At 42.1% G+C, this 24973-nt stretch overlaps 1 protein-coding gene across 10 annotated transcripts in view; it reads left to right on the forward strand.

Moving 5' to 3' along the window:
* The window catches only part of SPEN (spen family transcriptional repressor), a 67390-nt gene that overhangs the window by 17172 nt on the left and 25245 nt on the right, over positions 1–24973 (forward strand). For 4 of the 10 annotated variants that reach the window (XM_075171917.1, XM_075171918.1, XM_075171922.1 and 1 more), the window contains exons 2-3: positions 2255–2575; positions 5910–6386. In XM_075171917.1, the coding sequence (XP_075028018.1) occupies positions 2255–2575; positions 5910–6386 (798 nt within the window). Of the gene's footprint in view, positions 1–2254; positions 3875–5909; positions 6387–12376; positions 12689–21092; positions 21265–24973 lie in introns of those variants that run through there. The other 6 variants (XM_075171924.1, XM_075171925.1, XM_075171921.1 and 3 more) reach the window with 5 other exon arrangements.

Here is a 24973-nt window from a genome sequence, read left to right on the forward strand (position 1 = left end):
AGCCCATTTCTGATGTAACTGGCACTTCATACAAAGTCGGCTGTGGGGACTGCAGTCAGAGGGTCAGTTAGGATTTTAGGTTTTTTGAGCAGTGCCAAGATACTATTCCCCCCCCCCAAAGGCTGTAGACAAAGTATGGGCTCGTGTTGCCAGAAACCGAATGTGTAAACAGTGAGCAAAAGGAAAGTACATGTTCTAACCAGTCACTTCTGTAACTACATTATTTAGAAGAAAAACTTAATAGATAGGAGAGTTAGAGCACTCTGTCCTATTACAACACCTTTCCTTTGCTGGCTGTAGAGAACCGGCACTGAAATGCATGTTAAAGGGTGATGCTAGCTAGGATACCTAATTATTTTTCATATTTTTCGTTAAGTTCATTCATGGCATGGACAATTTTTCAAATGGGCTCTTTCCTGTTTTCCTTTCCCCTTCTTCCTTTTCTGTTTCTCCTCTCTTTACACGTGCCACATCTACTTGGCCATTTTTTTCCTCGCACAAATTTTATTAACCATAACTTCTACTTTTCTGATCTTTTCAAATTTTGCCTTCAAGGTAAGATAACCATATCCAGCCTCGGGAGAGTGCAAACTTTGAGAAGTATCTTTCCTGCAGTACCATTTGCCATTATTTGCTCCTTGCAGCTTTTAATTAGAATAGAAAATGACCAGTGTATCGGTTGGTGTCACAGGTTAGGAACCTCCCGAGAATTAAACGTCACCGTGGTGTACCCACGAGTACAAAGGCAGCAAGCTCTGCTCTGGGCACGCATCCCAAAGGCTTTTTAGGCCCAACTTTTACTGACTTCCGAGATGCTCTTGTTTGCGAATGTATTCTGTAATGGACAGTGCGCCATATTTGGTATAAACCAGAGGAAAATGAGATCTAAATCAAACCAGATTATATATAAAGTGTAGTAGGTCAGGTTGGAATGAGAAGCCAGCAGTCAGCGATGCAGGTTTTCAAATCATATTTAAGGATTAGTCATCCAACACCAATGACGAAATTCTAAGGTATATTGAAAGCCGTGCATGAAACAGTCAGATGCAGGTTCTGACAGCATTTGCTCCTCAGACAGGCAGTTGTATTAGCTGTTTCCTACATGTAGGGCCGAAAACAGCTTTTCTTGTTTAAGATCCTTTTACATCTGTTCAGCATTGTGCTGCCTTTGTGAATAGAAAATTTTTTGCAGTGAATCTTCAGAGTTTACAAATATTTCTTGATTAGTTTTTTATTTGTGTGTCCCATTCCCATTTGTCAGTGCATTCAAAAATATGCTTTTTGTCTCTTTTTGTCATGGATTATCAACTGCAGTTAAAGCCTTTACCTGTTTTGCTAAATCTCCTGGCTGAGAGAAATGAGCAACCAAAACGCGACCTGCAGTTCTTGGCTGTTCTAAAACATTGCTGTGTTCGTACTTTCCATTTTATCCTTTCCGCTATGAGTTGATGCAAGTTATGTAAAAACATTTTTACATCATGTTTTCTTGTGTGCATAAAGATGTTTGTTTTTATTTTTTTTACGTAGACTTTTACTCATCCGTAAGTGCCCGTGTTGCAATTACTTAATTTAACATACATTAAGTAGGGTGGTGTCACGTTCCCATCAGCTTTCCTCAGCGTGCCTGTTGTGCGGCCGGGTCCACGGGGGGGGATGTAAAGTTGAACCCCAGAAGCAGCCGGCCCGGGGGTGCCTGTGCCGGCCACGCTTCGGAAGTGTCCTGCGAGGATGTTGTAAATAAATGGGTTTGAGATCAGGAACGAGGATCAGAATGAAGACTCTTGTTCTAGCGCTGAATGGATTAAATATAGATCAGAGTAGTGGAATTGCTGTGTCAAGGTCATTTTTTTCTTAAGAAAATTGTTGGGATGTCTTTATTTTTACTTGTTGTGACACAGTTTTGTTTTAATTATGTCTTGCTCGTCAGATTAAAAATGAGAGGGGCTGCTCTAATTGTGAATACCTTTCTATTTCTTCAGCTGCTGTGGCTCTGTTATTATAAAAAGGGCGATCTCATGGTAGGCTAACCAAAAGAGAGGAGGTTTGAATACAATGATGGAAAGTTTAAATGGCTTTTTCCCTCTTTTTGAAAACGCGTCGTCCAACCTCTGCTGTGCTTTGAGATGGATTTTCCTGCCATATGGGAGGGGCAAATGGTTTGAAACTGGTGTTGATTTTGCAGGAGGCAATGTTATTAAATGCGGTCTTTTTCTACCAGCACTAATATACATGCTCTGCTTTGCTTTTCTTCCAGATATGGACGTGTCGAAAGTGTCAAAATACTCCCTAAGAGGGGGTCGGAAGGCGGAGTGGCAGCGTTCGTGGATTTTGTGGACATCAAAAGTGCGCAGAAGGCACACAACTCTGTCAACAAAATGGGAGATAGAGACCTACGGACGGATTATAATGAACCAGGAACCATTCCCAGTGCTGCTCGGGGATTGGATGATACAGTTTCCATAGCATCTCGTAGTAGAGAGGTTTCTGGGTTCAGAGGAGGTGGTGGGGGGCCCACTTACGGCCCCCCACCATCGCTTCATGCACGGGAAGGACGTTATGAGCGGAGACTTGATGGGTAAGTTCCAAGGTTTCTCTAGGCAGGTATTTTGTATTTGATATGGTGAGAAACACAAACTCATATCTAGGGCCCCCAGATGGATTTAAAATTTTGGGAATTATCTATGTTTCCTATTTTGGGTTGGAAACGGAAGTGATTTCTATCCCAGTGGCTGGTACCTTGTGGATCCATAGAGGATGTTTTCTGCAGCTGGTTGGATATCTACACTTGAAATAAGGTGGTTTTAAGATGGAAGATTTCCTTTGGCCAGCATCGATACTGGAGTTACTCTTTTCTAGAAGTAATGATTCCATTTCTTGGATAATATTAAGGCCTTGCTCGGATGTATCCCCGCTGCCAGATGGAGCTATCTTATTCTACAACTCGTGGTGAAGTTCTCTGTGGAGTATCTTCGGAATACTAGAACGTAAAATTCTGTGAAAGCTTGATGCCTAGTTCTCAGTTCTCATTATACGCAGTTGGTATGTTAATTGGATTGTCACCAAAAAATTCCTAGTAGACTTTAATGATGCAGCCCCTTGGATTCTACAGACAACACTTAGCCATGGAAATAACGCTTGGATGGAGAAGACCGAAGGCAGCTTGTGATGTTTCCATTTTGGATCTACATCATTTCCAAGTTATTGGGATTATTCTTTCTGATGGTATTGGCAAAAAGAGATGATGGACATTACTAAATTTTGGAAATTATAGTGTTTTTTTTTAATGCTGGGATAAGAACTACGGCCTTGAATTTATTGGATGGTATACAGTCAAGACGCCAGTAGCCATGGGGAGTGGATTACTATCTAGTCTCTTAAAAAGCTCTTTGCTACTCCACATTAAACATACTTTAGTTTTAAGGACGTGGCGCTAACACCAGTTTGTGGATACGCCAGTGAAAAATGACTGGGCTGGATGGTTACAAAGGCGGCTAGAGGATGCCTGCTGGCCAGCAGCGATGAGTGCCCTTGTGCATTGGGTGATCTTCTACCAGCTGCTTGACTCAGACATAGGGCTGGAAATTAAAATAATGGATCTATTTAAGTGCCTACTGTTTCAAGAAAGAAGTCTGGGGGTTTCAGAGTTATGGTTTCAGTCTGGGACTACTTCCTTCCAGTGGAATTTTTTTTTTGTCTTGTCACTAAGATTTTTTTTTTTTTTCTTGTTGGTTCATCTAAAATATCATTTGACACCCTTGCCCATTAAGAAGGTGGATTACCCCTGTAAGAGGGGCCAAAATTGGGGAAGTTATGTTCACAATTCTCTCCCTAGATTTAATTGGGAATATAGGTCGTGTTTCCACACTTGGAAAAGGTTGGTATGTCCTGCCCTGTGTATATTAGCCCCTCTCCTAACCCAAGTCAAACCCTCTCTTTCCACTAACTCCAGTAGTACTTAGTACTAATAGATAAATCAAAAAAGCACTGTAGCCATTAGATTTTCAGCTCTGCTAGCTCCTCTGTCTGTCTTCTGTGTCCTTTTCATGGATAAGGACTTTGTTCTTTTATGTCAGCTATACAGCAGTAACCCTCTAGAAAATACTGCTTTTTCTCTTACCTCATTAAATCAGCTTTCACTGATTAACACTGTGTAGGATGCTAAATGCAATCATTTATAAAATTGTTGATCTTGGTCCTTCAAAAGGGGGGGAAAAAAGATACATGTTTCTGTGCCAGACCCTGAAATATCTTTCAAAATGCCATTGTTGCGAGCAAGAGATAATGAAAATAGAAAGGCAACAATGAATTTTGAGCAGATACATAAGTTAATGAAATTCTGTTGCACTGGTTAGGTAGTTTCTTATGTATAATTTGAGAGAAAAAATGCAGGCAAAACATGAGCTCTGTAGAAAGCTTGAAAATTAGTTATAATTTAACAACAGAGGATGAATATATTTAGAGGATTAAGGATCTAGTGATTCATTGGAGAAGGAATGGAAGGAACTTCCTGAGATGCTAATCAGAAAAGATTCAAATCCCATTTTCAGTTTATAAAAGATACCTGAAATATTTCTGCCATTTTAAATAGAAGACAGACCCGTGATGCAGGAGAGGAGGAGGAAGCACAAGGCAGAATTGGGTTATTAGGATTCAGGGGATTGAAGTGACTAATAATTGATTCTGAAGGAAGAATGTGAGAGGAGGCTGAAAAAAAAAAGGTTGAAATGTCCTTCGTAAGATGGATAATTAAATTTTTAAATTAACTTTGACTACCCTGACATATTTAGAATTTTGCAAGCATTTTTTAAACATTCAACGTAATAATTTTTGATCTTTCATTTTGCGGATGTAACTTAGACATACCGTCCAGGTACTTGTCTAAATTAGACTACTAAACTATTTGTAATGTTCTTTTAACTTTATCTGTCAGTTTTACTATCTCTTTATTTGAGAGATCACACTAACTTTCTTAGAACATAGAGCTTTTCTCAATTGACATACAAAATGTTGGGAATACTGAAACAAAATGGACCTTAGCTACTTGAAAGTAGCGTGCTTGTGAAGATACAAATTCTGTGATTGCAGTAACAACAGCAGTCTCAACAGACAAAAACACCTACTGAAAAATTTAATTTTTACTCCTTGCCTAGGGTCTTAGTATCTTTTTGGGGCCTGCACCCTTGCAGTTTAAGTATTCTGACATAAGTAAGCATGATGTTTCTTGAGGTTATGCAGCTTTGATGAGAATTGAGTGTAGCAGTCTGATAAAAGTAAAATTCCCTCTAAGAGGGTGAAATATTTTAGAACAGCAACAAGAAAACCCCTAATTTTCTAGGCCTTCTCTATGGGTTATGCTACCCCTTTTGAAAGCAGCTTCTTACCTCTGGGTCATGCTTTGCACGGAGGCTTTCATGGCTACAGCCCAATTTGTGATGCCATTTTTGCAGAAGGATAATTAGAAGAGCTCCAGTAATTACCAAATTCCCGAAAAATTTTTGAAGCTCTTAAGCAAAAATGGAGGAAAAAAAAATTTTGATTATGATGTCCACAAAATGAAGTTTTTCTTGTTTACCGAATTTAAAAGAAAAAGAAAAAACCAAACACAAGTTAAATGAGGATTCTGTACTGGAAAGCAGTATTTTTTTCCTGTGCAGGCAAGATGCTGGTCATGAAAGCCCGATACTGTGATTAAAACAAAATGATTGCTCAGCTTTATTGTATACGAATATAACTTTGGAGTCAAGTAAAATGTTTATAAGTTTGTCAGTGTTTGCTTGATAGGTTATTGCTGTTTAGTGGAGAAGCAGTCGCAAAAATAAGTTCAGTGCTGACGTGAATGTTTGCATGATTTGCTTTTAGTTGTGCTTGCCCCGTTCTGATGAAATATTTTTCCCCCTTCCTAAATGCAGGGCTTCAGATAACAGGGAGCGTGCTTATGAACATAGTGCCTATGGACACCATGAGCGGGGGACGGGAGGATTTGATCGGACGAGACATTACGATCAGGATTACTATAGAGATCCTCGAGAGCGGACTTTACAACATGGGCTCTATTATACTTCTCGGAGTCGAAGTCCAAACCGTTTTGATGCTCACGACCCCCGTTACGAACCTAGGGCCCGGGAGCAGTTTACATTGCCCAGTGTGGTACACAGGGATATCTACAGGGATGATATTACACGGGAGGTACGAGGCAGAAGGCCAGAGAGGAATTACCAGCACAGCAGGAGTCGGTCGCCGCATTCGTCCCAGTCCAGGACCCAGTCCCCGCAGAGGCTGGCCAGCCAGGCGTCCAGACCCACCCGCTCCCCCAGCGGCAGCGGATCCAGGAGCAGATCTTCCAGCAGCGACTCCATCAGCAGCAGCAGCAGTACCAGCAGCGACAGGTAAGGTCACTGCGGGTTGTTGCCCGACCCAGAGCGACCGTCCCGTGGGCTTTGCGGGTCGTTTTCAGAGGCACGCTGAGGAGTTGCGAGCCCAGGCTGTGAAAATACAAGGTGTTTCGTGGCAAAGCATTATTCATTGATGTAGAAGTAAACTGGCGTGAAATGTAAAAAGACCAAGTTGGCATGAAACAGATCCAAGGGGAATGCTGTTGCCGTCCTTAATTATTTTCCATGGTGCTCGCTAGGCAAAGCGTGGATGTACGAACACGAGGCCTTGCTGCACCCCTGGCTGCTGCCTGCCTGGGTGGAGAATGGGGTAAATATTTTATTTGCTTAAGTGAGGGAATAAGCAAATTTTAAGGTCAACTACTTTTTACAGGACACATTTTAAAATACTTCGGGAAATGATGAGTATTATTGTCCAGTTTCCTCTCATTCCCTGTCACCCCTAACATTTAAAAGGTTGATATATTGCCTTTCCATTTTTTCCCTGTTGCCCTGCAGCAAAAATTGTAGACTTGGAAGATATAAAACTAAAAATAAATCCAAGTATGCATTTCCTTGCGGTACGCCCATGTCCTCGGTTCTGTAATAGCTGCAGTAGCTCTGTTATTTGTGTGGCTTTATAAACTACATACAGGGGAAAAAAAAAGAGTACTAGAGCTAATCACTGGATTTTCTTCTAATAATTTGAAAACGTTGAAATGTCTCTCAGGTATTTAGCTTTTTAAGAGTAAATTCAGCCTAAGAGTGGAAACCAAGAAGCTACCGTTGTACCTGTAAATGTTTTGTGCTCTGTTTGGTGAAGAGCTCTGCTCTTCAGAAGGGTTTCCAGAGTTGGGAAGGTTTCCTTTGCATACCAGTTCTTCTCCAAAACGGCAAATATTCATTAAGCAAATAAGTACATCGGTATAATAAATACTTAGTGTTCGATTATCACTATGAATGGAGTTTTACCACTGGTAGCTCTCTAGTCAAGGTAATTATTCTCATAAACTCTCACCTGCTTGAACGTTGGACCTTCTGGAAGGGTTGGATGGGCGGACACTGGGGAGAGCGTGCAGAAGTGAAGATGAGGAAATCAGTTTCTCCTCTTCTGATCTCCCCACCCCCCCGATGTCTAAAGAACCGTGCAAAGATTTATTTACTTCTTTTAATTATTGTTTTCTCCTCCTGGATTTAGAAATCCAGGTCCTGTCTTGGCTGGAGAGCAGGTGGAGGGAGAGGCACCTCTAGAATATTTGAGATGACTTTTAGGCTGCTTTAAAGGCTTGTTTGTTTATTTCTAACGCCTCTCTCTCAACGCGATCTTAACACTTAGATAAAGACAACCCTTTGTCAAAGATTTTCACACTTACCACAGCTGAAAAAAAATGGTGAGACTTCCAGAAGAATCAAAAAAAAAAAACCTAGAGAAGATGAATTGAAAGAAGGCCTGGTTACATTTAAGGTTTAAAAAAAAATCCCATGCAGGAAGAAAAATATCTCTTCTGGTGCTCGTTTGCTTGTTGCAGAATGGATAGGAGGGAGTCCAAGAAACTCGTAATATTTATAAAATGTCATTGTTGGGATGTCGAGACGGGATGAAATACTGTTCTGCATTTGAGAGGACTAAGTATGATCCCACTGGAACAAAGTTTTACGATTTAATCAGAAGATAAGCAGCGTCTGCTGTGGTTTAGCATTTCATTTTCTTGGCAATTTCTAGTTGTAGTAATGGAAAACTAGATGATACTCTGGGAGGAAAGGGAAATAAACTTTTTTTTCCTTACTAATACAGTAAATTCAAATTCAATAGAGCAAGTAATAGAACCTGGTGGATAATATATTGCATTTTGAAGGATCAGAAAGGAGTTTTACGTGTTTCTAGGCAATGAGTTAGATATTAATAAACATTTAACCATATCTTTACTTTGTAAAGCAAAACCCCACCTGGCCTTGAAGTCTTTTAAAGCACAAGTGGATTTTTCTGTTTAATTTTTAACACACTTTGAATTTAGCAATGTAAATACGTAATACCCTCATACCCTGTGGTGAACAAAAGCTACCTCGCCCCCTTTTTACTGGTACGGTGCTCCCTCTCGCTGTGCAGTATATTCAGGTTTCACATACCCAGACCAGGCAGAAATTTGTTTACATCTCCATACCCTGGGTAGTAAATTCTGGCTATGTCATCCCTGGATTGATTTACCAAATTCCGTATCTATTTTTAATTTCTAGAGTGGGATTTATTTGGAATAACTAAGGATAGTTCGCTATTGTCTGAAGAAGAATTACTTTTTGCAGTTTCTGTAGTATTTCTCAGGGATTTTAGCAAACTGGAGATCCTCTTCTGGCTTTATTATAAGTGGAAATGGCCGATTTTCTGACGCTGTGAAATCATGAAGGTCTTTATGACACTGAATTCTTCCAAAATTGTACGTCTTGAAGAACTTTGTCACTCAAGTCTGGTCGTGTCTGTCTCTCAACTGGCAGGGTGTAAAAGGCAAAACAAGTTGTGTTTACTTAGAGAGGTGGGTCACTCACCCACGCTCCTGTGAACGTTTGGGGATGAACGCTGGAGCCTGTGGAAACTCGTGGGTGTTAAACACTAGTGGGAATTTTTGTGCGTGGCTCCGTCCTTCAGGTGCTGTGAAAAACGAGCAGAAAGGTGGCGAAGAAGTTCGGGCTTCGTTCCTTGTGGTTTTCAAAGAGCTGTGTGAAGTAAATAAGACTTTCATTGGAGATGGTTTTCCTGGACAGTAACGTGAGGAAAGATGCTCAGCAGATTGTTTAAAAAAAAAAAAAAAAACCCAAACAAAAAAAGCCTTTATTTCATAAAGGTTCAGAGTTTGTTGTATTGGATCTCAGCTAAGCTTCGCTTTAAGTGTATATTTGGAGGCTTTTACAGGGGATTTGTAATGGGAGCTGCAAAGGAGTAATGTAGAAGATAAAACCAAAAAGAACACGGTAAAAATAAACCATATTCTCTGAAGCAGGGCTTTATTTGGTGTATCCTGTGGCCTCTCAGAAGTTGCCCACCGGGCTGAAGCCGGTGGATGTGACTGCTTTTTGCGGGAGCCGCTTTCCCAGACGGCGTCACCTGCGCGGACTTGAGGAAGAGTTTGCGTTTTGAAATTGTCTTAACATCAGGTTGCTCATTCCCCACCTGTGTTACGGAAAAGGATCCTTGGGTTTTGTTTTTAATCACCTTGAGAGAGTAAGAAACCTTGAGAATCATATTTTAATTTTCTGCCGCCAGAAGCCTTAATTTCTCCGTTTTGTTGATCTGAACGCGCACCACAAATGATATAGTGGCAAATGTATTTCCTGTCCTGTGCAATGGAAGAAGCTGAATATGCATGGCAGCTGTGTGATCCCATAGAAAGCAAACCAGATTTTGTTTGTGCCCTGCCCAACCTCCTGAAAAAAATCCCCCCGGTTTTTTTTTGTAGAAAAAGATGTTTTCTAGGCTGCTTGTCGAGGTGTTCTAATGCGCTAAAAAAAATTTCTGTGCATTTTTATTCAGTTTTGTAATGTCAAATGGCTTTACATTTCTTACTGTTCCATGTGTTGGTGATTATTTTTAAAGCTTTGCTGCAGCGACGTATTGCACCACATGGCACCGAGCAGTGGGACGTTTCGCTCTTAAAAGCTGGGCATGTGGCAAAGTACCTTGTTGAGACGGGATTTAAACTTATATACAAAATCCTGGCAGAAGTGTTTGATTTCCTGTAGGTGATGTCCAGAATGTGAAAGTGTGAACACCACATGTATATGTGTGTGAAAATTTACAGATAAGTGACCTGAGATTTCCTTTTTAATTTATTTTTTAAGAGTGCTTATTCAGTTGTCTGATGTCGAGGATGCTGGAGGGTTTACTAGTTAGATGAATAATTTCCTATAGCTTGGAATGTAAAATAGATCTTGCTCTGGAATTACAAAAGCAACTTCAGCTTAGATGCAGAGTGACTTTATTTTCACCAGGATTTAGGAGAGCATGGTCACTCCTGTAGAGTGGAATTAAAGCAATGGTAAGAAGTTGCACATATAGAAGTCTGAAAATGGATTTTTTTCGATAATTGTGATAGCTATACTTGAAGTTCTAATGACAAGAAGGCAAGGCTTTCATAAAGTAATTAGAGATTGTTTTTTAATTTTAGATTTCTCTGTGATGAAATTCTTTCTGGAGCAATGAGTTACAGTTGGAAAGGAATACATATGTGTTATTTTATGTGTCTTAATATTGAAATAAACTGATGAAAAATACTGCCAAGAGAATTTTAATCATGGGAAAAACAGGCTCCCTGAAACCTCCCATGGAGGCTGCAGTGTATTTTGTTTTGTTGGGGACTTTCTTAGCCTGTTTAAACAACTGAAGTGAAAGTAGAAAAAAGTGAATTTAGTTGCATTACATAATGCAAACCTTTCCCTGCCATTGTCTTCATCTCCTCTTTTCCGCTTAGTTTGTCCGCCAGCAAGTGATGAATCACTGACTTAGAATGGGATTTAGGGTTTTTGAGTGGGTTGAGAGATGCCTCTGCTGGGGACAGCTGAAAAATCAGGAAGAATGAGGTTAAATGTAGCTGTTCAGTCTTTATTTAAGAAGCTGTGAGATGGCCTTTGCTGATGTTAAATAATTCCACATAAATTTTGCACTGTAGAGATCACCTGAATATTTTTAATCTCCTCTGGTAGGACGACAGGATTGAGCATGCTCCTATTTGTATGGGAAAAAGAATTAGGCTAAGATTTAAAAAAAAAAAAAAAAGAAAAAAAGAAAAAAATTGCAGAGTAGGAACCCTCCTTTTCAATTAACCACAAAGGCAACAGTAAATCCTGTAAGAGTCAGGTGAAACACCTAATCTTTACCTTTTGTTCACATAAAGCCATGTGCTGCTTTGATGTTCTCTCTGTACAGGGAAATGTGAATTAGGGAAAGTAAAATTAAAAAATCTCTCATATTCTCAGGTTTTTGTTACCAACTGTCGAGCATTTTCACTTTGTTCTTTCTCGTGTTTCTGTTCATGTCAGCCTGCGCTGCTTCTCATCTAAATATAACCTAGACCATCCTCTTAAACATTTTTTTTTTACCCTTGGGAGTGTATCAGGTTTCTCGAAATTGAGCACAGGCAGAAAATTTTCGGATAGCTTTGAAGAGAGAGGAGGTATTTTTGTTCTGAAGAGATTAAAATACAGAAAGCAAACCTTTATACCCTCCCAAAAACGGCCGAAAAAGACTACCTGTACATGCACGCACACGCATGTTTATACATAAATAGATCCTCCCGTGGAAAAAAAAAAAGAGTAATATATCGCCCGGGATCTAAGATCTCCTCGCAGCTGGCGAGCAAATGGTGCCGCCGTCCCCTTGGGACGGGAACCAGCGACAGCCCATCAGTCACCTCAGCCCGGAGGGAGGCGAAGCCGTGCTCTCCCGCCCGAGCCCCGCCGCCGCCGCGCTGCTGACAGAGCGGCTGGGGGAGGGCGCCAACTCGCATTACCTCATCTGTATACTCTACAGTAATCTATTAAAAATGTGCGTTGCATAATAGATTTTTATCTCGCTCTGAAAATCCGCCGCTTTCCGTCGCCTCATAGCCTCTGGTGGCGGCGGGAGCCCGTCCCGGCGCTGTAATGGCGGCACGGTCGGAGGGGGTCGGGAGATACAAGGCGGCCGGTGCCGCGGGGCCGCCTCACCCGGGTGTTTCGAAGCGAAAGGCGGGTGGTTTCCTCGCCGCGGTGCCTTTGTGGGGGGGGGGGCGCGCAGACCCGGGCCGGCGGCCGCCTCAGCGAGCGGGGGGGCGGGTTGTTTGTGCCCGAGAACCGGTCTGAACCGGCGGGAGCCGGCCGGGCCCGCCGCCGCGCCGCCCTCAGGGCGGGGCCGCCCGCGCCGCCCCTCAGCCGCCCTGGAAACCCGGCGGTTAAAAATACCTCGGCTTTCTACAAAAACCTTTTTTTTTTTTTTTTTTTTTAAAAAAAAAAAACCAACAAAACCCCCCCCCCCAACCCCTAACGCTGGAACGGCTTTTGCTCTCGCGTGAAGATTTTTTCTCACACAGCGCAGGAGAGCACCGCGGTTACACAGTGAAACAGCAGCGCCTGTGTAAAAGCGAGGTCTGAGGGAGGTAACCACGCTCTCCATCTCAACTTTTGAGTTTTAGGTCGCTTTTTATTTTTGAAACCTTCCTTCAGCACCCGATGCTCTGCCCACTCTAGAAATTAGCACCGGTTTCCCTGCCGGAGGGATGAGCCCCAAAAATCCCCAAAAAGGGGCAACTTTGGAGCCTGCCCCCACATGCTACTGCTGTGATATGAAGCAGGTAGGATGCAGTTGCAAAATAAAATAGAAGTTTTAACATTGCTAGCCCTTCTGGAAGAACCCGCCCCCCATCTTTTATACGAATATACGATAAAATCCTTTAAAACATGATCGCCAAGTTAAGTGGCTTTTTTATTTTATACATAGTTTTCTTTGCATGAGCTGCCGGAAAAAGAGTGGACATTCTGCTGCAATTAATAACCCCCTCTATCCCCCCTCAGTACTCCCAATAATAATTGGTAATTGCTGGCTCTAAATGACAAAGCAATTAAGCCTCTTCCTAAATTTGCAGAAGTAGGTGTTTATCTAAATCTGGTCTGTCAGTCTTTGTTTCTGTAGCAGGGCCCAGAAGCTGACCTGCTGCTGCTTTTTCAAAGTGCATTTGATTTCTTTGCAGGCAGAGGAAGATTTCCGTTTTTTTCCAAATTAATTTTAGGTTGGGAGTCTTAAAAATGCATCGTGTTGGGGATGGATGTAAAGGAATGGGGTCCTACAAAAATATATCTATTTTATTACAGTGATAACTATTTAGATCATCTCAAAGGATTTTATTGTTTTGCCTTCTGTTAAAGAGACTTTTTTTTTTTAAATGCTGTAAAGGCTTCTTGCAATTAGATTAGAGTCTTTGTTAGAAAATATGAGGATTTCTGGCAGCTAAATCCAGACCCTCGTGTGAACTTGCCTTATCCTCTGCTGGGGGAGGAAGACCTGCTGTCTTTTAAAAATAACATTTCTAAGTCACCTGTGGACAGCTGCCGGTCTGCGGGAGCGCGAGCCTCTATCTGGTGTGAGATCTGGCAATTTCAGGTCTTCCTAACCTCCTTTTTTAGGAACGGAAAAACCCGAGCCGTATGGAGGGCATTGCTCCCGCCAGCGTCGGGGCAGACATTGTTCTCCCGAGTGCTGTGTTGGGCTGTTCGCTAAGCCCGCGGGAGCTGCCGAGAATCGAGTTTCTTCCCGCGGGCGTGCCGCAGCCCGAGGAACGTCTGGTGCTGTTGGTGGATTGGGTTTGACTTTGGGGTTGTGCGCGCCCGTATTAACAAAATGGTCACTTCTAATTGCGTTTTTAAGGCTTTGATTTCCTTCCAAGTATTTTGCTTAATCATCTTGAGTAGGCTGAGGGAAGGAAAGAATTAGCTGAGGTCAGGGAAGTTGGAGCTGCCCGTGTTACTTCTCAGAAGCCAGGCTTAGTCTGAGGGATCCTGAAGGCAGGAAGAAATCTGCCTCCTGTTCTCTTCCCATGTGTGCCAAAAGAGCAAGGGGAAATCGAACCCCGAAAAAGCCAAACAAACCAGGGAAACCGTGTAGTGCGATAGGCCATGGTGGCTGCCCTCCTCTGGTCCAGATTCCCCTTTCTTCGAGAGAAATACAACTTCACAACGATGTGAACCGTCGCTAAGATAGATTAGAGGGATCATAGCCTAGACGTGCCTGCTTGTCTCCACTCATGATGAAGGGAGTCTAGACAGCTCCGATGGAGACACATATATTACAGGCGCCAAAAGGTGGGGGAGAGGATTCCCATCGTCAAGACCTTTGGAATAATGGGCAGTTTAATAATTTCTAATGAATATTCACGTGGAGGGATGAATAGCAAAAGAGGAAGCCTGTATTGAACGCTTCCTGAAAAAATACCAGTCATTACGTCAATCAAAGGGAGAATCCAACCGCCGCCTGTGTTCAGTCATACATGTTTCCATTAAAGCGTAGACAGAGCGTCCCTTCACGTCTTAATGGTCGGACTTGCACATACAGCAATTTGGGTTTTTTTCCCAAAGAGGATGTTTCTGGCTTTGCCAGAGGCGTGGATGCAGGTGCTGTCATACTTTCGGGAGGAGAACCTTCCCCTTAAAACCTCAGGGCTGGGAGAACAGCTCTCTTCGAGGCATATTTGTGAGACCTGGGCATTAACCTTAAAAACAACTATAGGCAGAACATGCTGTGCTTAAACTAAGGTCACAGGGATGTGAATTAATGGTAAATAAACCTTATTGGGGAAAAAAAAAAGAATATTGTCCCTCAATCTTTGCCCATTGAGTTAACCATGTAACTGATGCACTTTAGCTTGCCCTTAGTGTCCAAGCATCAGGCGTAGTCTGTCCGCGACGTTGCAGGTGCCGAAACCACTAATGATGGCATCAAGGTTTTAAGCTTGAAAGCTTCTTAGCGGGCGATTAAGATACCCCTCTCCAGATCATTATGGTCAGCTGGTAATGCCGCTCGGAGAAGAGGATGCAGCACATTTATGAGTGGAAAATCACAGACTCGGAGAGAAGCGAGGGCTTCGATGTTGTGTAGAGGAGAAACAATTTATATGTGCCAGAACATAGTCCTAATTTTTTAAAATCCTTAAGGGAAGCAAAAGCTGAGTTTCCAAAAGGAGGAAGAGGGAAATGTGCACTGTGTAGATGCCGTATTAATAAAAACCATGAAAACTTTGCATTATCATTATTAAGTGCCTAATACAAGAACAAAAATAGCCCTGTTAGTGTGTGTGGCATTAAGAAACAAGACTTCTCTGTGAATCCCTCCTTCTCGCAAGAATCCCATAACAAACGTAGGGGACCTGTTCTTTTGTTTCCCGATGCTTGCTGGGTTTCAGAAACAAACACCCCATCTCCTTCCAACCACGAGTCCTCTCTCCTGCTTGGAGAAGTGAAACGTGGAGCCTTTCAAATACTTCTCTTTGGAAAATGTCAGGGGTTCAGTGAGCAGTTGCTTTATTTAGCTCAAAGTGATGATTTTGGTTAGAAGACACTTAGAAATCTAGGATGGCAGCAACAGTACCTTTTGGAGAATCCTTTCTATGAGAGGGAAGTGGTTTTCAGGGCCGTCTCCGCATTTCTTCCACAGTTGCCTTATATTTTCCACAGATGCCCAGAAATCTTCATCATTTTAATACCTGGGGAAAAAATATGAAAGCCTCATCAAACACTTGAGAAAAGGGAGCAATAAAGGCACATCTCCAGCAGATCCTGGCAATAAGGGCATTCACGTATTTTGTTATCTTCCATCCGTTTGAGAGTAGAAAGCTTTTCTAGCGCGATAACATGTGAAAGAAAGGCACTGTTCTCCTGCAAGTGAATTCCCAAGAATGAGGAGCGCTGGGTCCCCACGGACAAATGGTGCCGGGCTGGGCTGATTGAGGGATGCAAAGTGCCCTACTTATTCCGGCTGCTACAGGTTTGACCTCCTTGTATCATCTGACACCTCGTTTGGTAAGAGGTTGCTGCAAGATCTCAAACCCTCAAATTATGTAAGATTTACACAGTTGCTTTGAAGTTAGTCCCTCCCTTCAATGTTTGTTTACTGCCTGGTATGTCCTGTTGTCTGGATTGTGAAGGATGAATAGTCACAGAAAGGAAGCTATCGGGTTAGTACAAATTTTCTATTCCTCTTCGCTTTCTAAATGTGCGTGGAGCTGAGTTTATCCCTGTTTCAGAGTCCGGGAATACGCCGAAGACGTCCTGCGCCAGTCGGGGCTTTGCTGGGTAAATGCTGGCGTGTAAGTTTTCTGTTTGTTTGTGTGTTTTGAGGCGGAGGGAAGTGAGGAATGGCTTGTTGTGTTTCTCCAACAAATAGATGCTATCTAACAATTACTTCAGAAGTAGTTTATGTTGGTTTTGCTTTTTAGTATGCAGTTTCCCTGTAACTTCTAGAAATCACGTGTGAAAAAAGGAAGATGCTTAATTAATACTGTATGTGTGGCTTGCAGACTGTGCCTCACTCTGCTGCCTTGGTTTGGAGGTTTTAAAGTCTGCTCTCCGTCAGCACTAAATCCCATGAGGGAAGCACGCAGGTGGGGCACGTAGGCTTTGCGTGTGGGAATTCCTCGGAGGACTTTTCTTCTGTCCCGTAATCTCCAGCGTACCAGCTAAATTGCCTTATGCTGCTCCTCCTTTCCCAGCCCTGGTAACTATATGCTGCTGCTGCCACGTGGTATGGAGGCCAGGGATGTAAAGGCAGTCGATCTGTGCAGTTGTGAGGACGTAAGGCATTTTTCATTTGCATTTTTCCCTACTTTTGCATTTTTCCCACCAATATCTAAGTCCTCAACTTGCTTTACGATCCTCGGATAGTGCGAGGGTTAGGCTTTTGGGAAGGGGAGTCCCTGGACTTCAGACCATGTGGAGGTTTAATCACTAAATCATAACAAATGCTGCTGAATTAAATTACAATAGGATGCTTTTTCAGAAGCTACTCTTAAGAGACAAACACGAGGACCACTCTCTCATATAATACTGTTGGATTCTTTTTAATTTCTAAGGGTGGCGTTACTCTATATAGTTGATTGACAAATGTAAAGACACTTTTTCCCCACCAATGTGATATACACTCACTAGGCTATAATGCTTTACCTGTTTCATACAAAGATTGTCCTTTTTTTTTTTGATTTTCATGACTTAAGTGTTTTCTACCCATGTGAAATTTCACAGAAAGTTCTACTTTTAGTTGTATTTTTATTTGCATGTGGGCAGAAAATGAAGTAATTCCCAAATATAGTCCTAGCCAAGAGATCCATCTGTTCTCTGCATTTTTAAATGGCAAATTAATCCTTAGCATACAACTCATCAAATGTCTTCTCTTTTATAATGTATGCCGCCTGAGATCACAGAAATGACTTTTTTTCCCCCAGGCCTTCCATTTTAAGTAGTCCTTTACGTGAGTATAACAGCTACTGTTCCGGTTTGACAAAGTGCTCATGTGCATCTTCCAGTTGCTGTAGTTGGTCTAAAAAAGGGTATTAAAAAAAAGCCTCCAAAATTATTCTTCCCTTCATCTCTTTGGTGTTTCTTTAAAAGGAAGATAGAAATTCTGTTTGAAAAACACCCTTAATAAATGTACTTATTTCTGATGGAGAACTAGGCTCGCTTTGTCCGTTTTCTTTTAGATTTCGCTCTTTGGACAATGGTGACCATTTTTAGAAGTACTAAACTTCCACAGCGTTATCGGCCGTAAATGGAATTTCTATATTAAGCTTTGTATGTTCCCAGTTTTACTTAAGAGGCATTGTTTATCAGCTGTGTATCTTGGCATGCCTTGCATTGCAACTCCATCCGAAGAACAATTCTATTTGTTTATAAGAGAGGATGCACCATTTCAAAACCACTCCGAATCGGGAATTTCAACAAATGGCATTTTGTGTAACACTAAAACAGTGCCTTGAAGAGGGAGGCGATGATCTCACCCGCCTTTTGGCGGGGCAGAGCACAAGGTGAGGGGCTTGCTGCCCGCGCAGGCAGGGAGAGCGGCCCCCGGGGAGTAGAAGGTAAGGAGCGGCCGAGGCTGGAGTCGATGGGGCGTGTGTGGGGCCAGATGGCAGACACATGAGAGCTGTCAGGGATGTAGGGCATAAAAAGAGTGCCAGGTTGGTTTTTTTTTTAGAGCAAGATGTGATGCTTTTCTAAAACGTGAAGACAGAATTAATTCTGCAGGTCTGTTTGCCATGATCTGCCAGCAGCTTTATGTTAAAAAAGCATTTATACCTCTGCACGATTGAAGTAACCTGGAGGCGAATCAGTGCTGATGCTTTTTTGTTTTTAGCGTATGTATGAAAAAGGCTTTTCTTCTGAAAAATGTCCAGTGCTTAACATGATGTCAGCATAGTTAAGGCTGAATGCTTTTAAAATTGTATTAAAAAGTGTTTATTCCCAGGAAATCATTTGACAGTGCTTTTAAGGCAAAAGAAGTTGCTTTTTACTCCTTAGTAAACATGTAGTAACATACTTGGACGCAGTAGTGGTTGCATTTTAAATGGCATTTCATTCTCCTGACTTATAGATGGTACTTGGAGTAGGGTTGTGGTTTTTTTAAAGATGCTTAGTAGATTCCTTTGTGAAAGCAGTGCAGTTGTTGTTTAGGAAACTGCCTTGAAATGTTGCTTTCTTGGTATTTTGAAAAGATTTGGCCTCCCGCAAGCCAGGAGATCAAGTTCCTCAGCCTGCTCCCTCGGTGATTCATTGAATGACCTTGGGCAAAGCCCTTGGCCTCTTCTTACCTTATTTTTCCATCTGCAATGCAGGGATGTTAAGACATACCTACCTCCCATGAGTCTTGAACTAAGATGTTTTGGTTTTTTTTAAATTTCATATGCTCTGAGGTGACAGTTGCAAAATATTAATTTAGATTGTCTGCAGATAGCTGGCAAAAGCTGTTTACTTTAACAGTATTACGCTAATTTTGGCCAAAGGGTTGAAAGCAATTTTTCTTCTAGACCGAACAAGTGTTCCTCTGCTGTAGCGGTGAACTCTGCCCCGCTGTTTTCTTTTAAAAGCCGCTGCGATCGCAGGCTTATCGGTGCTGGCAGCCTTGAGCGGCAGCTCTTCTGCAGGCAAGTCCTGGTGGCGCTTGAAATAATTTGGCTGAAGCCCGGCGCAGTTGGAGGAGGAGGGAGTTTGGGGTGATTGCAGCGGGACTTCTCACAGGGGCTGGTTCTTGACCCAAGGCTTCCCTCAATGAAGGTAGTGTTAAACAACAGAGGCTCTTTGGGCTCGCACATTCTCACACCCACCCTCTTTCTTCCCTCTTTGCATCGGTGGAAGTTTAATTGTGGGAAAGCTATGCCAAAGAGCTGGCTTTGTACTTCACCCTCAAGGCCTCGATGACTTTAATCTTTCCCAGCACTGAGCTCCATCACCGTGGCCGTTTGCTGAGAAAGCATTTCCTCCGGCTTCCTGAGGTTTCCTTTTTGAGCGGGAGCGGTCCCACCATTCCCCGGGAGCGTCCGTGTTTCGAAAAGGTGGTGGCTGGGGAGGTAGGCAACTCCAGCTGCTCCCAAGTTCAACACCAAACCCATCCACGGCAAGTTAACAGCCAGCGCGGGGAGCAGAGGGCTTAAGTAGCGTCTTCCCAGCAGTAGTAAGCTCTTGTGGCTGCTGAGTCGGCTGTTTGCTACGTAGATAGGCTGACGTGTCTGTAACCAAGACATTTTTTTTTTCCCACTTAGTGTTTTTTTTATTCTTGGCTGTACGAAGTTCAAGCCTGAGGACAGAGGGATGTAGGTCGAGGAGCGAGGTGGTAACACCGACTGTGGGTTGGGTGCAGTCTCCGTCAGCCAGACAGGAATTAATATAAGCATACGTATTTTTAGCGATTGTAATGGATTTTTAGTTGCAGGGAAGAAATAAAAGGACCCATGGCTGTCTTGAAACTCCCAGAGCATGTGGCTCCAGGGGAAAGGTGGTCCTGGGAGTGGGAGTAGTCCTCTGTTGTTCTGAGCAACATCTTCATCTTTTCCATGATTCATTTCAGCCTGCTGTTTCTCATCAAAGTTCAGGTGTCAGATGTCATGATAAAATGACTAAAGTAAATATATTAATATGGCCTGTCACGGAAATTAAAATGTGATGTTAATAAGCCAGTCACTTGACGTGGGTTAAATATATAGTAAATATTATCTGGAGACTGTATCTTAAAAAACTTACTCGTCAAAGACTGAAAAAAATACTGCAAACAGCCTGTGTTACTTGGCCAGCTGAAAGACAGCGAGTTGTCATGGTTGCGTTGCTTTCCCATGGCCTTTAAACATCATTTAATTTCATTTCTTGCGATTTAGGATTCCAGCCTAGCAGGAGATTTCTTAAGTATCCTTTCTGGGCGTGGTAAGACAGAAAAAGTTAAGGGAAGGAAGATGTCCTAATTCCATTTGGCTGCAATATTTAATGATCTTTCTTCAGAGCAGTAAATGCTTTTTTTTATTTGCTGTGTGCTTTTCGAGACTGTTTTCCACTTCCATGCAGTAGGGTTTTTTTTGTTCCCCTTGGTAGATTGTTTTATCATAGCTGTGTGTTGTTAAATACTTTTGAGGCTGCGTGTGTGACATGTACAAACCAAAGTTCCTTGGGTGGCAAGTTCTCAGCGGCTTGAAAGGGTGCCAAGAATGTCATGCAGTCACATCCCGGCGAGCTTTGCACCGCGAGCTCCGAAGGTGCTGGAGGCCGGGGTAATGGGCACAGGGTCATTATACCGAGAGGATAGTAGGTGTAGCTCTCTGCTCCCTGGCCTGCTTTCTCCACCCTTTCATGCCGAGCAGCCAGAGTCTGCTTATATCCTTATTTAAAATGTAAAGCTTTGTTATGAAATGAGAGAGCAGGGTTCAAGCTCTTTGTGGTATGCGCGTGTGGGCTGAGCCCCTTCAGCTGCTCCCCTGTAGTCTGCAAAATATGGTAACAACTTGTTACCTCTTGATCTCTTCATACAAACAAACTTTAGGTGTTTGACTGGGTTTTTTGATACCTTTAACTTCAGGTTCAACAACTCCTTTTAACTAGGGAAAAAACACCATATTTATTTCCGCAGATGTTTGAAATGTTTTTTTTCCTTACAAATACACTGATGTGGGCTGGTATTATGCAGGACACATCATGTGTACAAAACAACTACCTGCTGCTCACTTGCATATTTAGGTCAGCGTTGGAATCGGCTCTGACAAAGAGATGCTAACCCTCTGCCCAGACCTCTTGAATTTTCACCGTGGTTATTCCTCCTTGAATGGGGCAGAACGGCCATCCGGATTGTTGGAGTAACCTGGTGGTGTCTGAGTTTTGTGGGAATGGGTTACTTGCTGTTCTTATTACGGTACGTGTAATTTGATGTGCGTTTTTTGACTTGCACACGTGTAGAGAGTGGGGGAAGTTCTGGTTAAATACCTTTTTAGATTCATGTAGTATTTAGCCGTAGGACAGAAATAGCAGCCTGTAATAGACCTGTGCATATATTATTTCAATATATCGTTTTTCATCCAGAAGAGAAGTCAAAGGGTTTCATGGGCAAAGATCTTTTAATCTATAGCTAGAATGGAATAAGATGCATTTTTTAAGGTTTTTCTTTTTTAAGCAGTTAGCCTCGTACTTTTTGCCAGATGTTGGCTGGCAATAGTCAGGTTTTTTTAATTCTTTTTTTCCAAAAAACACATTGGTGCATTTGGGGTACTTTGACCAATTTTCTGGTGCTGTTCTTCCAGGTCCAAGAAATCTAACTGGCAGTTTCTTTCCGAAGCATGTTGATGATACATAACGTATCACGAGTATTTGTGTCTTCTGGGTAGAGCTGATCAGCACACAGCACTGTCACTAGCCGACTTTTGCAGCTGGTGTTTTTTGCATAGAGATCATCTATGGTGACTTAACTCTGATCTGGAAAGGGAGGGACGAGAAAAAAAGGGTTCCTGTTGCTTCCGACTGTACATTAACTTTGGATTTCCTGACCCGACTTGGGAATCTGCTGCTGACATCAGCCGTGAGAATAACCTGCCGTCAGCTGGGAGTCGTGCTGCGGGAGGTTGTCCTGTGTTATTGTCCTGAATAGATCTTTCTAGGAGATAATCTTTACTTAGAGATTACTTTGACAGGGTATTGAATCATAGCTGATCTAGGCAGACTTCCTGATTTCAGTTAATTTTGGCAGGAGAAAAGGTAATGGCTCTGCATATTTCTGTAAAAAGAATCCTGGATCATTTACCAGTTCTGGTTAAACATTTTTTGAAGGCAGCTATTAAAAAAAAAAACACTTCATTTTAATTTTTTTTCCCTGCTGAAATTTGACGTGTGTTCCCTTGAAAAATGGGAAGGGTTTCCAATGATTTTAGGTGGCTTATTTCTTAACTTGCTCTGACAATCGGAGGTTGTTTTTGTTTTGTTTTGTTTTGTTTTTAAACCTGGAGTTTGGCAGCGCATGGCCCGCAGTGCGTGTTAATGCTTCTTTCTGCTTTATTTTCCACGAAGGCCGCTGAGTTTCCCGCTTGCCGTAAGGAGGGTAGTCACCAGCCTTACAGCTGACTCACCGTTCTCAAATTAATCCACAGAAATGACAATTGTCCCACATTTTAAAATTGCAAAAGGGTAGGGCAGGTTGTGAGATCCCTTGATTCAGCGCAGCTGCCATTGACGAAAAGCAGCGGGTATCCTGTTACATCGACTGGTTTGGAGTCTCTCTTTTATCTCCTTTTTGCTGGGGAACAAAGAGAACGGCTCACTTTGTATTCTTCGCTCAAGTGCTTTCATTTTTCATACGTAAACGGAGCATAACTTCGTGGTTAGTTACTAGAACTGCAAAATGCAATTACTTGAAAATGAGATATTTCTGTGGAAATGAGGACTGGTTATATAGGATGCGTGCACCAGGATTTGAAATATCATCTTTGCAGTTATAAGTGAGAAAAGGAAAATTCTGTGCGCTAAATCAGCTGCAGTGTGCTGAAACCAGGCATGTTTGGGGCTCAGTTTTGTGAGCTGAACCCCATTGCGTTGAGTCTTTGGAACTCTGCCCATATGGATAAAACTTCAGGACTGGATTATTAATAGATTTTTATCTAGATTAATAGAAAAAGATACATAGATAAATACTGTGAGTAACAACACATACTTGTAAAACACTGTAGGCAATTACGGAAGGCAGATTAATATTTTAAAAGGGCTCGTAAACCATGCTTATAGTAGAGTGCACATGTAAGAGAAGGATTTAATGTCCACCTCCTTATTAAAATAAGAACGATCTCCTTTGGAGCTCAGGTTTTCCATCCGATCTTGCCAACAGTAAAATAAAAAATCTCTACTCTACATTGCTATGATGCTATGATACAAGCTGGAGTGAAACTAATTTTAGAAGCTATCTGGGCCAGGCAAAAGAGCATCTGAAATTCTTCCTGGTTAAAACTCCAAGTTCCTCATAAATGAGCATACGTCACCAGAAAAAGTCTGCAAACCACCGAAGAGGCAACCGAAGCTGTAAGCCCGAGATGTTTAAAAAAGCAAATTCCCAGCACGGGCTCCCTCTCTGTGAAACGCGTGTGTTGTGACAGCTCAGGAGATTAGTTTTTCTGCGTGCTGGCATTCTGCTCCGCTGAGTTTACATGGATGTTGAAGAGCAGGTTTTCCCGTGTTGGGAAAAGGCTGTGTGCCAGAGCACGCTCTGCTTCTGGAAAAAATCATGGCGGGTTTAATACTGTTAGCGGAAGCGCAAAATGAAGTTACAAAGCCATTTTCTTTATGCCATTTTTGGCCTGCCCCAAGACCTATTGATCACTTGAAATACTTTCAAGGAGGAGGGTATCGGAGCTGTTGTTTTAACCTACCTTTTATATTCCCAGGTTAAAATTTCCCTAGCTTGTTGTTCTAAAATTAATTTTGCTAGAAGGATTTTTAATAACTTATTTTCTATGAGCTGGCAAAGGGCAGTTGTTTCCAAAATTACTCATAGGGAAAAGAAGAGCCATATTCTCCTTTTAATATTCTGGGAACACATCCTCGTGCAGCTTACATGCTTTAGTTTTGTATGTTTTTAAAGCTGGGGTAGTTGAAAAGGAGTTCTGTTTTTCCGCTTGAGACTACCTATAATTCACTGTCAGATGCTTTATTTTGATTCTGCTGTGTGCTATAACTGGATGACACAGCAGCTATAATTAACTCTTCCATCATTCTTCTATTCACAGAACATAAAACCTTTGACTTACTTTTGAATTATTATATCCACATTTCTTCAACTGGAAAAGTGGTGAGGCTTTCCCTAAAGAAAGGGGAATTGTTCTTGCTACCATTTTTTTTCCTTTCTAAAAAGAGTCAGGAAATAACGAATTTTTTCTGGAATGTCTCAAAAAGGCTTGATTTGCTTAGGGGCTCGTATCCCTAAAAATCCCTGGGGAAGTGGAAATTATCAGCATGATCCTTGTTTCCCAAAGTTGCATGGAATTCAAACCCTTGTTGGAGAATTTATCACCCTGTTAGACTGCTGTTTCATCGCTTGGTTGTCTTACGGTGTTACCCGGAGATTATCTTTTTTTCCCAGTGGAACGCTGTGATTTTAACAGTATGTTCCATATTTTAAACATCCTCATAAAAAAAAGCTAAAAATAGCCTGTTCCCATTTTAAAGCACTGCTTGAATAGAAATTCAATGCTGCCTCTTACTTAAAAGATACAATCATAGCGAAGTAGAATATTTAAAATGCTTTAGGAAGTACGTAGTTGATCATAATACTGAATGTGAAGACGTGAGAAGGGAAAGTAAAAATGCGTACGGGGCAGAGGCTTGCTGCAGCCCTAAAATCTTAATTTTAACCTTCCCCAGGGGAATGGTAAACCACGCGGTACTGCTCTCAGCTTGGGAATTATTTTCAGATTCTCCCCACACACATTCTCTGACTGTATTTGTGTATCAAACTAAAACTCTCTATTCTTTGCCAATTTATTTCATAGTAGTAGGCGATTGCTGATGTTATCCCTTGAGACTACTGAAGGCCTGTTCATGTGGGGCCGGGTTTGTCCTCCTTTTCCCAAAATGCCGTAGAGAAG

The sequence above is a fragment of the Calonectris borealis genome, chromosome 23 (genome assembly GCF_964195595.1).
Source record: "Calonectris borealis chromosome 23, bCalBor7.hap1.2, whole genome shotgun sequence".
Lineage (NCBI taxonomy): Eukaryota > Metazoa > Chordata > Aves > Procellariiformes > Procellariidae > Calonectris > Calonectris borealis.